The sequence below is a fragment of the Bacillus rossius genome, chromosome 3 (genome assembly GCF_032445375.1).
Source record: "Bacillus rossius redtenbacheri isolate Brsri chromosome 3, Brsri_v3, whole genome shotgun sequence".
Taxonomy (NCBI): Eukaryota; Metazoa; Arthropoda; class Insecta; order Phasmatodea; family Bacillidae; genus Bacillus; species Bacillus rossius.
Window position 1 is genome coordinate 17,081,824 of NC_086332.1, and position 13,081 is coordinate 17,094,904.

Sequence of the window (13,081 nt, forward strand, 5' to 3'; positions counted from 1 at the left end):
GAAGTACATAACTGCAACAATTCACAAAAACCTGGCACAGGAAAATAAAAACGATAAAAGATTTAATTAATGGAAATGTTGTGTTGCCAAAGGTTTGCAATAAAAGGATACGATCAGTTCCTGGGAACAAAGTTCGGCCCGTTAATAGCTCTGCCATGATGCATCCCACAGACCAGATGTCAACTGTTGAAAGGAATTACACAAATACAACTCTCAAACCTTCCCACAAGCAAGCAAGCAAGCTCAAATCCCACCCTAAAATACACTGATGCACACTGCCACTTACTGTAATTAATATTGTAGTCTCTGCATTAATGTAAGTTGATGGGAAAAGCAAATTATTTCCAGACAAAAAGAGAGGGAAAACCATATAAGGGAACATTTAAGAAATTGCGTGAGTGAAAAAAGATTGCAGCATTTTATCACTGACCTTATTGCAGGCTAAAATTCAAATCATGATAAAAAAAAAACTGTCTACCACATCAAAAACACAAGAGAGTGCATATATCTTTAACTTAAGTTTATAAATAACCTATTTCAAACTCTATCAAAATGACACCAATAACAATTTATTTACAAATCTTTTGACAGATAAGAAGATGCCATACCTGTCTGGTTGTAGTGCATCCAGTTCAGCATAATCTCCGGAGCTCGGTACCACCTCGTCGCTACATACCCCGTCATCTCATTTTCAGTGGGCCTAGCCAACCCAAAATCTAAGATTTTCAGTTCGCAGTCTTCGTTCACTGCAATGTTGGACGGTTTTAAGTCCTGCCACCAAAACAACATAGATTAAATACTTGGCACTTAAGCATGGAAAACAATGTACCTATGGTGATGAAAACAGTAAAGTTCTTCAAAAACGTGTGTAGTTTGTTGCATTGCCTGAGTGTTTTTGTAACTATTTTTATAATCAATATTACTTGCCTCTTCTATAATTTCTATCATTAACTTTTCTTCATTTATGCGACGGTGTAATTTGCAGTTTGTCCCATTTTTTAACCCAATTCAAATGGGCCTCTATCTTGAGCATAAAAGATAAACAAGGAAGTGAACACATTCCAACTACAGCTACTATTCAAGAAAGATACATGGTAAAAATTTATGCATTCATTATTTTCTGTCTGATTTAAAATTTTGTCCAGAAATGTATTTGATACCAATTATGTACTCAAATGGACTAGAATATTCATGTGGGGAAAATCTTAAATACTCTTTTGCAACACTGTTGTGAATAATTTTCTGCATTTCCAATTGGTTTGTTTGAGAAAGAGCGTGTAAATTAGACCATGTCAAACCAAGCAAACTAGCTTGTGTACAAGTCCTTGTAAAAACGTCTCCAGCAAACTTGGCGGACATTCACACAGAACAAGTTTGCCACGAGTCCAACTGTACAAGAGAGAGCCATGTGCTCTAGCCAACAGGCAAAGCGATAATGCTCACTCTGTGTATAATGCCCGCAGAATGTATGTACTTCAGCCCCCGGAGAATCTGGTACACCAGGAACTGCACGTGGTCGTCTGAGAGCTTCTGTGTCCTCACTATGTTATTAAGGTCAGCGCCCATTAGGTGCGTCACCAGGTACCTGCCACAACCAAAATAACATTTTGTCAGTGACAACAGACACTACACAACCCTGCACATGAGTGTACAACTTAAAATTCTTAAAGGTTCCTTATCTTAGTACGTAGTTAAAAGAAGCCCTCCTAATGTTGACTGTCAAGAGGCTTTTATCAAAATGGAATAAGACAGAAAATTTAAAATTTTCATGGATTATGTAAAACTTTACCTTATCACTGGATCCAAATATGCCAACTTAGCAGTCAGTGAAATTATTTATCATTTAAAAAATTATATCACGCAAACATTGCTGTACAAAGGGTAAGTCTTGCTAGCCTAGCCTCTTCAAATGTTTTAAAGTTAAAATGCCCCAAAGCTTTAAGAGTGAAAAATATTGTTTTTAATTTGAAGTGGATTTTACATAATCATGACTGTTTAAACATTACAAATTTCAAACTGTGAAAATAATATGTTTCATCATGACCATGTCTATACTGGAATCACTGGTAAAAGAGGATCACTGAGCAGCCAGCAGCATAAAGGTACATGTGCCAGGATACACAAATCCAGCTTTTTTTTTTTTTTTTTTCCCCAAAAAATTTCTACCTAACAAAAACCAATTTTGGTCCAAACGGTATAAGCAGTGTGCTAAATAAAAAATTTTCTACTCCACATATAAGTACCAGAATGTAAAAACCATTGCTTTAGTACATACTTGTTTTGTAGTTAAGTTTCGCATTTAATTTTTAGATTTAATGAATATATAAGAAATAATATATTTTAGAATTCCAGAGAATTAGTTATTTTGCAAATTCTAGGCCTAAATTGGCATATGTACATACCAAAACAAGTTTTGAAATACAATATGACATGAAAAGAATTATGTGTTCTTTATGAAAACAAAAATAAATAAAATGCTTGTAATATGCATAATATGTGTGTTGCATCTTAAGTGCATGGAAAAAAAATTTACTTGATTTAATAATGCAATATAATGTAACAGCAGGATGGGAAAGGAAGTGTGTATGTTTTCGTATTTGCTGATGACATGGACCAATTAAAAGCAGTTCTCAGGAAATTGTTTTATGCTGCTGTTTACAAATAATAATAATGATTTGCAAAAATTATCAAGATGTTACACAAAAATATGCTTTGCACAATATCTATATTTATCCAAGCAAGCATCAATTGCATTTGGGAAATGCTACTCCAGTGAATAACTATGATGAGCCCATCCTCTCAATGTACTTTCAAAACATGTTACTGGGAGAGTTTTTAAGTTCCACATGGGAGAAATTTACCTCCCAACGAGATGAAATACTTGTACTGTAGCTCTAGTCTCCTTCTTCCGTAGTATAAACAACTTTATGCACGACAAAATGAAGGCAAGGAACTTACAGCTACATCACAAAAATGTTCCAAAACAAGCAACTAAGTTTTTAATTGAAACCACAGCAGTATTAATTAACACCAAATCTACCATAAAACTCATAACGGTGCCTGACAAGAAATCAATTCTCACGACTTAGTGGCACTGCCAAAAATCTTTACCCCTTCCAACACATGAAGTCAATGGAGCAAAGCGTCAATCCTAGCCCTTTCCCATAGGTCATAACATAACAAAAAATTTTTAAGGGTTTCTACATCACCATTCTGGTAAAACATACAACCCACTCACAGCAAGTGCTTCCTGATTAAATAACAATTTACTTGCATTAACATTTTATGTTAAAATATTTTTATCATATTTTTAACTATGTACTTGTCTCTCTACTCAATCGGTTTCAATCGGTTCCATAAAAACTGTAGAACTACGTACTATTAGGCTTTGGATAACATCCAAGACAAATAATATATAAACTAATATCAATATTGTTGCTCCTTGGTATTAAAACAAATTTCTTTATGCGTCCCACAATCTAATTTAAAAATACCTACATTCCAGATGATATTTCATTTCAGAAGCATTTCAGTACACCCTGGTACTAAATATTCTGCCAACTTACACGTGTTGGAAATCATCCAGGGATTTCGAGGGATGAAATACATCCAGAAGGCCAATAACCTGAAACAAATATATACATAAACGTATACAGCTTCACTCTAGACCACAAAAAAAACAATTAAATTACAAGCAGAAGTAATGCCAGAATCTATTCAGCCATTTCAAGAACCGGAACCTTTTTATTTGTGTTTTAAGTAAAAAAAAAGCCAGTGAAGTCAAGTTTGTATCCGGTGCAACCTTCTTATTTGGTTATTTATTGAGAAACAATGCTCTACTCTGCTATTTATTGTTCTATTTATAATTATATTTATTTACATGTATATTAATAAGTAATACGTATACAAATTCATCTTTTTATTATAATATGCTATTAGTATATTAAAGTTTTACCTCCTATTTATATATAAAAAATTATAAAAAGCAAAAACAAATTTCAGGAAAAATTTAAATCACCCACAACTATCAAGGAGCATACATAGGAACAATGAATAATGTGTGTGCCACAAAAATTACATTTGTTTTTACTCTGACTTAACATTTTGTCGACCTCGAGGTTATTAGACGCTAACGGCTAACACACCACACAGAACAGGAATATTGGGAAAGGAAAAATCCACTGCCTACAGCACAGAACCATCCCATGGCTTTCCTGAGACGATTTTGGGAAACCACGGAAAAATAAAATCAGGATGTCCAGACCAAGTGCTCTGGAATTAAATCCCGTCTTATCAACTATATGATACAACTGTGAATAATAATAATAATTCCCATAAGGTTTAAATGAATAAATAACTCACCTGTTTTGGAGAATGGAGTCATATTAGGATACTAAAAATTAAAGGTCGGTAATAAATACTTAGAACACAATAGCTTTTCACTATAACCAAATCACTAAAAAAAAATTGATAGAAGTATTAAGGGAAACTAAAGGAACTAAAAATACCTAATCAGTAGTGCTACCAACACAATGAGATAAGGTGCTAACATGGATTAACAGGAAATGGAGAATGTGTTGATATCAAGAGCAAAGCAAGTAATATCAGCATAAGAAACACAAGTATAAAAGAACAGTGCACACTAAAACTCAGCGTGCTTTCCATTATATTGTACTTAAAAATGTCCAAGTTTACATGACAAATGTGAAACACACATATGCCATATACACACACATATAGGGGCCACGGTGATTCGATTCCCGGTAGGATCAAACATTGATTTTTTGCAATTGAGAAACGTAGCAGACGCTGTGATCCGGTGGGTTCACACGGGGTACCCACCCATACATTCTATCTATGCTCCATTCTCATCTCAACACCTGTCATCATTTCTAATTATCCTGATGTCGATGAGATGTTACACCGTAATTCATAACAAAAGCACTTTTAAATTGTTTTATTCTTTCCCTTAAGGCTTAGTCTCACAAACCATGTTGATTTTTTGGTCACTACTTTTATTTAAGTGATATTTCTAAAATTTTAAATTATCTCCCTTGCATTTGTTGTTCTGCCACAAATATTTTCAACAGATATTCACTTAGTGAAATATAATGGATGTAAAGGCAAACAAATGTTTGTAATTGTCATCATTTGTGCAAATTTTTACAATCATGTTATACTAAGTGAGTATCTGTTTAAAATATTTGTGGCAGGACAACTAATGCAAGGAGGTATTGAGTTAAAATTATAGAAATAGCCCTAAAAAAAGCAATGATACAAAAAAGATAAAACATGGCATGTGAGACAACTTAGGCTAAGTGCCACAGTAGCGCTAGGTGCAGCGTGCTTCTTTCAGCCATCCTGCTGCAATGCCAACGGTTGTAACACAAAAATTATTGCTGCATCTCTGCTGCAAGCAGATAACACATATTGAACAAATGGTATGCTGATTAAACAACAATTTTTACAGTAAGATTAAGATTTTCCAGGGTTAGGTTGAATAAATCTTGAGTCCTTACACTGCTAAGTTTTATAAAACATATTTTTGAGCATAATATGTATTGTAACCACACTATAAAATTTAAAAAAAATTAATCACAACATTAAAAATTAATTTAATGGGGAATAACTAAATATACCATTTGAAAAAAACAAAAACTTAATTAACATTGCTGGTAGCAATTGATCATGCAAAACTTATGCAGCTGCATGCAGCAGAGCTCGCAGTGCCGTGACAGCGCTTTGTATCAATGGTTCTGTGTATTTCTACCTCATGCTTTTAATTTTTTTTCTCTCCGATTATAACAACTTCAATGAATGAATCGTGGGTGAAGGTGGGTCGCCTAGCTAAGGCACCAAACGTGGTGCAGAGCTCTGGGTGTTAGCACGCCATTTACAAACCGTTCAATACTTATTGATAGCATGTGATTACAAATAGCATTTAAGAGCCGTTACACTTGCCTATACAAATTTTGTTTCATGGTTTAATCTTTAGCATGTATTTTTCGGACAGTGTAAATGGTTACAAATGGTGTTTTCATGTACGTTTTAAGGTATGAAAAATTCTAAACAGAGTATTGTAAAAGTATAGCAAGTGCAGAGAGCCTTTGTCTTAATATTCCTGCATAAAATGACAGGGTCACCGGTTAAAATTCTATGGAGGCGCATTAACGACGAGAAGACTGCACGCCAGTTCGGAGCCTAGCTTGTAGAGGCTGTAAGGAATGTGATAAACGAGCCAGTGTCACCCTTAGTGCCCTAGTGCTTTTACAGCTAGTGCGCCCAGCCAGGCAATCCCTTTAACCTCTTGCCGACATCCGAGTCCAGGGTTCCTACACTCTTACTTCAGATCATTTCACCGAAGTTTCCCTGTCGACCCTGTCTAATAAGAAAATTTTTTTCTCTGTATCATCTATCAATCTTGTAAGATACTATGAATATATCTAACTAAAAATACTTATAGAAACACAGTTTAAAAACAAACATACATAACATGCAGATTCGACTATAAAACAAATTCTTGCACAATATACAGCTTGACCTGTAATAATTTCCAACACCATTACGTAACTAACTCTGCCAGTCGGACAAACAAAAACAAATATATTTGTTCGATCAAACTTTGATGTAATTTTCCCCGCATTTTCCAGTTTTAGATGAAAGCTCTGTAGTTCCCCCCAGCTTTCCATTTTCCAGATTCTCCCCACCTGCTGGAACCCTGGAGTCATTAGAGATGGTAGAGGCGATGAGATGACAATATAAGATAGATGGAATGCATAGGTGGGAAAACGGGAGTAACCCCACAAAACCCACTTGCTTACGACAACCCCTGTCACACTACCAACAAAAGAAAAATTCAGGATTTTAACTCACCGGGAATTTAATCCGGATCACCTTGATGGGAGAGGAGAATTAAGATCACTCAAACATAGGTGGTCCCTCGCGACTATGAAACAAAGGTGCGTGTTTCCATATGCAAAAAGACGAAGAGTTTATTTCAGAAAATGAGATACTTACATTCTCGTGGTTCATGTGTTTCAACATTCGCAGCTCTCTGTACGTTCGCTTTGCATGGACTGCCGATTGAAATGGTCTTGCTAACTTTTTTATAGCAACTTTCATTGAAGTCTTTGAATCAAATGCTGAACTACAAAGAACAATGTACAAAAAAGTTACACACCAATTTAATTCACACACAGACACACACACATATATATAATTATAAAAACAAACTAGAAAGAAATTTGATGTAAAGTCCAAAATCACTGCAAACAGGACTTCAGGCATGAGAACAAGAAATATATTTGTATTAATACATTTAAAAATAGAAATTCTACAGGCCTGGATGTAGCCACAAATCATTTCAAAACCGCTGTCATTCCTAATAAATTGATCACCTGAAAGTGGAATATTCCCAAATTAAAGCTGCAATCTGATCCTGTGGTTCTCCATAGGTTCTTTGGGAATATAGCATAGCCAGATAGCCAAGACTGTTTTCAAAATGACAGAGATGTTTAATGTGGTAATACTTTGATATAGGGGCTTCTTAGAACAGAAAGATAAAAATCTAATAACATATTTTTCACACACACTACACACAGCCCTAAATTTACCCTGAAGGGATGGTTTCTTAATTCCTACTGATTCGTGAAAAATAACAGTTTAAAGTTTAAATTACAATACATGTTTTCACACTGCCGCTGCCATTCATTATTCACCCGCGATCGTGTATCTCTTTGTTTAGCACAACTGTGGCCAACTATGTAGAATTAAAAATACACTAATTTTTTCGTTTCAAATACTGAAGTTTATCCCTTTATCCTGAAGGTTTGATCCTGTGATACATGATGCTTGCAGTTTTAGTTCAGTACATCGAAAGATCCTGATAGCATGATCCTGTTGGCTTGATCCTGTAGTACATGATGCTTGCTATTTTAGTTCAGTATGTCTAAAGATCCTGATGGCATGATGCTGATGGCTTGATCCTGTGGTACATGATGCTTGCTGTTTTAATTCAGTAGGTAGGAAGATCCTGTACTTTAAAAAATATATAGTCATATAATAATGAATTATGATCGTTAAGTCGAATAAAAAGGATTTTTTTCCAACCTACTGTCATAAATATTTCTTATTTCGCAATATTTTCATGTGCAGGATCTTCCGACGTACTGAACTAAAACTGCAAGCAACATGTACCACAGGATTAAGCCAACAGGATCATGCCACCAGGATCTTTTGACACATTGAATTAAAACAGCATGCATCATGTACCACAGAATCAAGCCTTCAGGATCCAGGAATTAAACTGGGATAGGCCTACATGAAGCACCAGCCACATCAAACACAAGTTATAGGAAGGCTGTAATCAAAGAATTTCTTGGAAATACTGCACAATTCAATGTGTCAGCTACTTCAGGGCACACCATGTATTTCTTACAGAAAATGAACAATGTTAACAATTCTATTTAAATTTTTGCCTCCCATTAGACTTGTCAGTTACAAACATGTAACAAAACAATCATTTTGTAATACAATAACTTATTCTAATAAAACAACAAATGTGAAATACAAGCATTAAACATTACTTACAATTGCAATACAGTTGTTATTTAAACAAATTTAACTATTACAACATCTAAATTGACAAAAGTTCTCAAAAATAATTTTAAAAAATTTAAAAAAAACATACGGGCAAACAATGAATGTCAGCGATAGCATGAATACATGGGTATTGTAATGTAAGCAGTGAACTGTTATTTTTTTACAAACCAGTAGGAATTAAGAAACCTTCAGGTAAACAATGAATAGCGGCGGCAGTGTAAAAGCACAGGTAGGTATTGTAATGTAAGATATAAAAATTTAATTTTTCTACAGACTAGTAGGAATTACGAAACCATGACGTGTGTAGTGAGTGAAAACCATGTTTTCCAATCTTTTTTCTTTCCGTTATAAAAAGCTGTGATATCAGAGTATTACCGTTTAATGACAGTAACTTATGGTTGAGGCCAAGACTATTTTCACACCCAAACTGGCTTTCCATTACAAGTGATACTGAACAATAGTGAACAATATTCAGTTGAAATGAAAAACCAATTAGGGTTGAAAAGTCTTGGCCACGGTTGTAACATAAAAACAATAAACATTTCTGTCTTTTTTAAAAAAGCCTTAGCTACATTACATTTATAACATTCTTGACTACACTATTAAAGCACTACATGGCAGCGATCACGTATATGCATTGGATATACTTAATATATAAACATGAGTTTGAGAATCCAGTTGAAATTTTTAAACACTGATTTTAGGTTAAATACACGAACATCTGTAGTGTTCGAGAACACGTTTTACTCTCGGAAATTTATAATTTTATTTACAGAAAAGCCGCTACTATAGAAATTTACCCACATTTCTTTCCGCGGGATGAAAGTGAAAGGGACATCACAGTCTTGAACTCACGGTTGTTTTAAAATTTCCCTCCCCGGTCGGAAAATATTTAAGGCTGTAAAACTATTTCTCTAAACCTAAAAGCCACAAGCAGTTAAATTCCTCTAAAACAAAACAAAAACAAAAAACCACCTTACCATACTTGGCCGTAAGCACCGGAGCCTACTGGAGTAAGCTTCTGATATCTTTCAGGGACTTCCCATTCCGTTCTGTTTATCTCTATTTTATAAAAGCTAGTCATATTTTCATTGATTCAAGAACAATAGCAGTTATTATTCACAATAAAACATTTGTAGATCATCGATGTTAATAAACTAAGAACTTTCTGATCACCTTCACATTTCCCTCAACTAGCTGAGTTCCGCCATATTTTTCGGACAAGGTCTTCATCGTTGCGCCAACAATACAAATTAAAATTTATTTATACATGATCTTGAAAGCTTCATACATAAAAGCAAATAAACATTTTTTCGGTATAGAATATTTAAGAAGAAAATTACAATAAAAAATTATATCATTTATTATTAAGAAAATGACTAACTGTTCGATTCGGACATTCAATTCTTTCCCTTGTCAAGTGGCGAAATATTTATCTCGATCTCTCGTTTTGCTTCTAGGAAGTTGCAACATACATTCTATGATCCACACACTTTATTAAATGGGAAATGAAGGCCATAACAAAGGTTAATATCCTAAGCTCTGACTATAACCAACCAGATTTGAGCTTTTTAATTGTTACTAACAAGTAAATTGTCATGTTTTCTTGTTTAAACTAAACGTAAATCATGTTGAGATCGTACTGCCCTGGGCAGTAGTCGAAGCGCGGCTCCCAGTCCCATCCGCAGCACATTGCAGTACCAAAAAACACACTACATTGGACTACTGTCGTCAAAGACCACCTTAGGCTCTAGGGCTAAGAGTCGGGTGCGAATTAAGACCAACTTTACCAAAACAGTTAACAATTTATCCATAGCATAGTGTCCATGGTGGATAAAACAGCTGGGGAATCTTTGTCGGGTCACAACAGTTGATGATTTTAGACTGAGTTGATGCCGTCATCGGTGCTCCCTCTGAGAGCACAGACCGTTATATGTCCTCAACACCTGAATTAGGGCCGGTGCTACGAACTCGCCCGCGCGTGTAATATAGTGCAGGGGGGGAGCAGTGCCTCGAACGGTGTGACGTAAGTCACGGCCGGCTGTGTATACGAAGCACCCGGCCGGGTGTTGCAAAGATCAAAAGGGGATTCAATGCATATGCAATTTAAATAACAAACACGAACTGAAACTTTTAATATGTCAAATATTTCTTAATAATTAATTAATGAAATTGTAAACTCTTTTCGTTCACAAAACTGACCAGCATCATCTTCCCGTGCTCCGTAGCTTCCCGCGGATTTTCCTCCCCTCCCTGGTCGGGTTGCCAGGGAGAATCGTCAGTAGCCTTCCAGCACTCACGAGGGCTGGCAGCCCTGCGCATGTAGAGCCTCCAACTTTTTGTGCCAGAATCAGCATGTAGCTTCAATAGGTAATATTTCTAAATCTACTTTCATCAGCTCCACGGTCGGCCCTAACTCGGCCGTATGACGTGTCGTACGGTCCGTCAATAAAATGTGTGACTCGACTCTGAGTCGTTTTCGTGTGCTACGTAAATCTTAGTGTTTTTAGGCAGCCCGCCGAGGTGCCTGCGCTTCACGCCTTTATAACTCCATCCGGAGAACTTGAACATTGCCCACGCGGGGCGGCATTACGCCTAACGCGAAACCAAACGTTATAACGCATCAAATCCTGGGACGTGCCGCGGTCATGGGTGAGTTACCACGTCAGGTACAACTGCACCCGTACCCAGCTTAATGTGGCCCACGCCACCACGAGGACGAGCCTCGATTATCTCGTAATTCCCCTGAACGGAGGGACCAGTATCATTCCGAGCTCTGGGACATTCTCGTAGTAAACTTTATTGCCAGATTTCAGTGTTAGTGTTAGTGTTCGCTATCAACCATGCGTAAGTGTCAATTTTAGTGTTTTGTGTAATTTCTCGATCAGTAACTAGTGAACTCTGTATAACGCACCGTCTGGACTACCACGTCCTAATCACTAAATTCACAGTGCCTTAATCGTTGTCGCTGTCGCTCTCAGGATAGCCTGGGCCCCTCGATGTGGTAGTCTCCCGGAATACCGCCATACGCTAACCAGTACCGCCAATCGAAGGCCGTGTGAGCGGAGATGAGGTCGACGATGATACGGCCAGTCACGTGAAAGTGTATTGTACAAGGTGACGTACTGTAATGTGTGACGCAGCAATAAAACCAGTTACGTTCACGTGTGTTTTTCAATAGTTATGGCGTCCTGGGTGGCCATAACAGCCCGGGGGGCCCTTTGCAGACGTGTCCCTGCCTGCAGCCACGAGGCAAAGAACCCTGCCCTCGAGGCCAAATTCTAGTTGACGTAATAAAATTATAATATTTTCAGGACAGGCAGCGGGGACGGCGTCAGCGTGGTAATGTCATGCCCGGAGATGAGACTCGCTCTACCCATAAACTAGCACTGGCACTCCAAAAATGTTAGTTGGGACCCCAGCAAATCATCAGCTATCAGTAACATTAACCGCAGCTGGCAGCAGGCTGTCAGTATAGTGCAATTCATTAGTTATGTTTAAAACCTTTTAATAATAAGAGAGCCAGGAATAATATCACAGTATGAATTTGCCGTCGTCCGGGGTCTCGGGCTCGAGTCCCGGTGTGGCTCCTAGTGGGAAAAGGCGGTTCTTGATCTGTGTTGTCCGGGTGGGCGCCAGACTAGCTCGTTTCTAGTCGTGAATTTGGGGTCGTGGATGTATGTGCCCCTGCGTGGCCTACTAGGGCCGGCGGCGGTGTTGCGTGAGATGATTTTAAATAAGAGACGTGGAGTTGAGGTGGCGGTGTCGTACCTTTTATTCAGAGGAGCGAGTCGTACACAATACAACACTCTACAGAGGTCCCCGGGGGGTTTTACTTGTTATTCCGTGGCGCCGTATTGTTTGTGTTCCGCGTTACGTGGCCTCGGATGCTGTTATGTCTCAGACGTCTCACTGGGTACGCAGGTAACGTAATTTCGTAACACAAAGGCGGGACACAAAATACACTGAATTAAGGGGGCGCGTACAGGTTACGTGGCACTCGTTACTCGGGTAACGTAAGTTAGCAATACAAAATACGGGATACAAAAATACACTGAATTAAGGGGGTGCGCACAAGTTACGTGGCACTCGTTACTCGGGTAACGTAAGTTAGCAATACAAAACACGGGATACAAAAATACACTGGATTAAGGGGGCGCGCACAAGTTACGTGGCACTCGTTACTCGGGTAACGTAAGTTAGCAGTACAAAATACGGGATACAAAAATACACTGAATTAAGGGGCGGGCGATTGGAGACGGCCAATCCCGTATGCAAATGTCTCGGCGCGGGTGTTGTGCCCACTGTGGTGAAACACGCACCGCAATTAAGTTTGTCCAAGTTCCCTTGCGGGTTTGTGGTCAGCGCCGTGCGCGTGACCTTAAACAAAGTTCTGTACGTTGCGGGAGACGGCCCGTGCCGTATGCTGAAGAGCAGCCCCGCTGACCAAGTGTGGTGCGGGGTGTCCTTAAGTTGGTGC

The 13,081-nt window shown here is 37.8% G+C and overlaps 1 protein-coding gene across 2 annotated transcripts in view; it reads right to left on the reverse strand.

The window, feature by feature from the left end:
• LOC134530283 (mitogen-activated protein kinase p38b-like) overlaps positions 1–10,166 on the reverse strand; it is a 30,312-nt gene extending 20,146 nt beyond the window's left edge. The window contains exons 1-6 of one of the 2 annotated variants that reach the window (XM_063364996.1): positions 9,582–10,166; positions 7,018–7,147; positions 3,567–3,625; positions 1,444–1,585; positions 609–771; positions 112–183 (exon numbers count right to left, since the gene is read on the reverse strand). In XM_063364996.1, the coding sequence (XP_063221066.1) occupies positions 112–183; positions 609–771; positions 1,444–1,585; positions 3,567–3,625; positions 7,018–7,147; positions 9,582–9,685 (670 nt within the window). In that variant the 5' untranslated portion in view covers positions 9,686–10,166. The remainder of the gene's footprint in view (positions 1–111; positions 184–608; positions 772–1,443; positions 1,586–3,566; positions 3,626–7,017; positions 7,148–9,581) is intronic. The other variant, XM_063364995.1, reaches the window with a different exon arrangement.
• Positions 10,167–13,081: the final 2,915 nt, after the last annotated feature.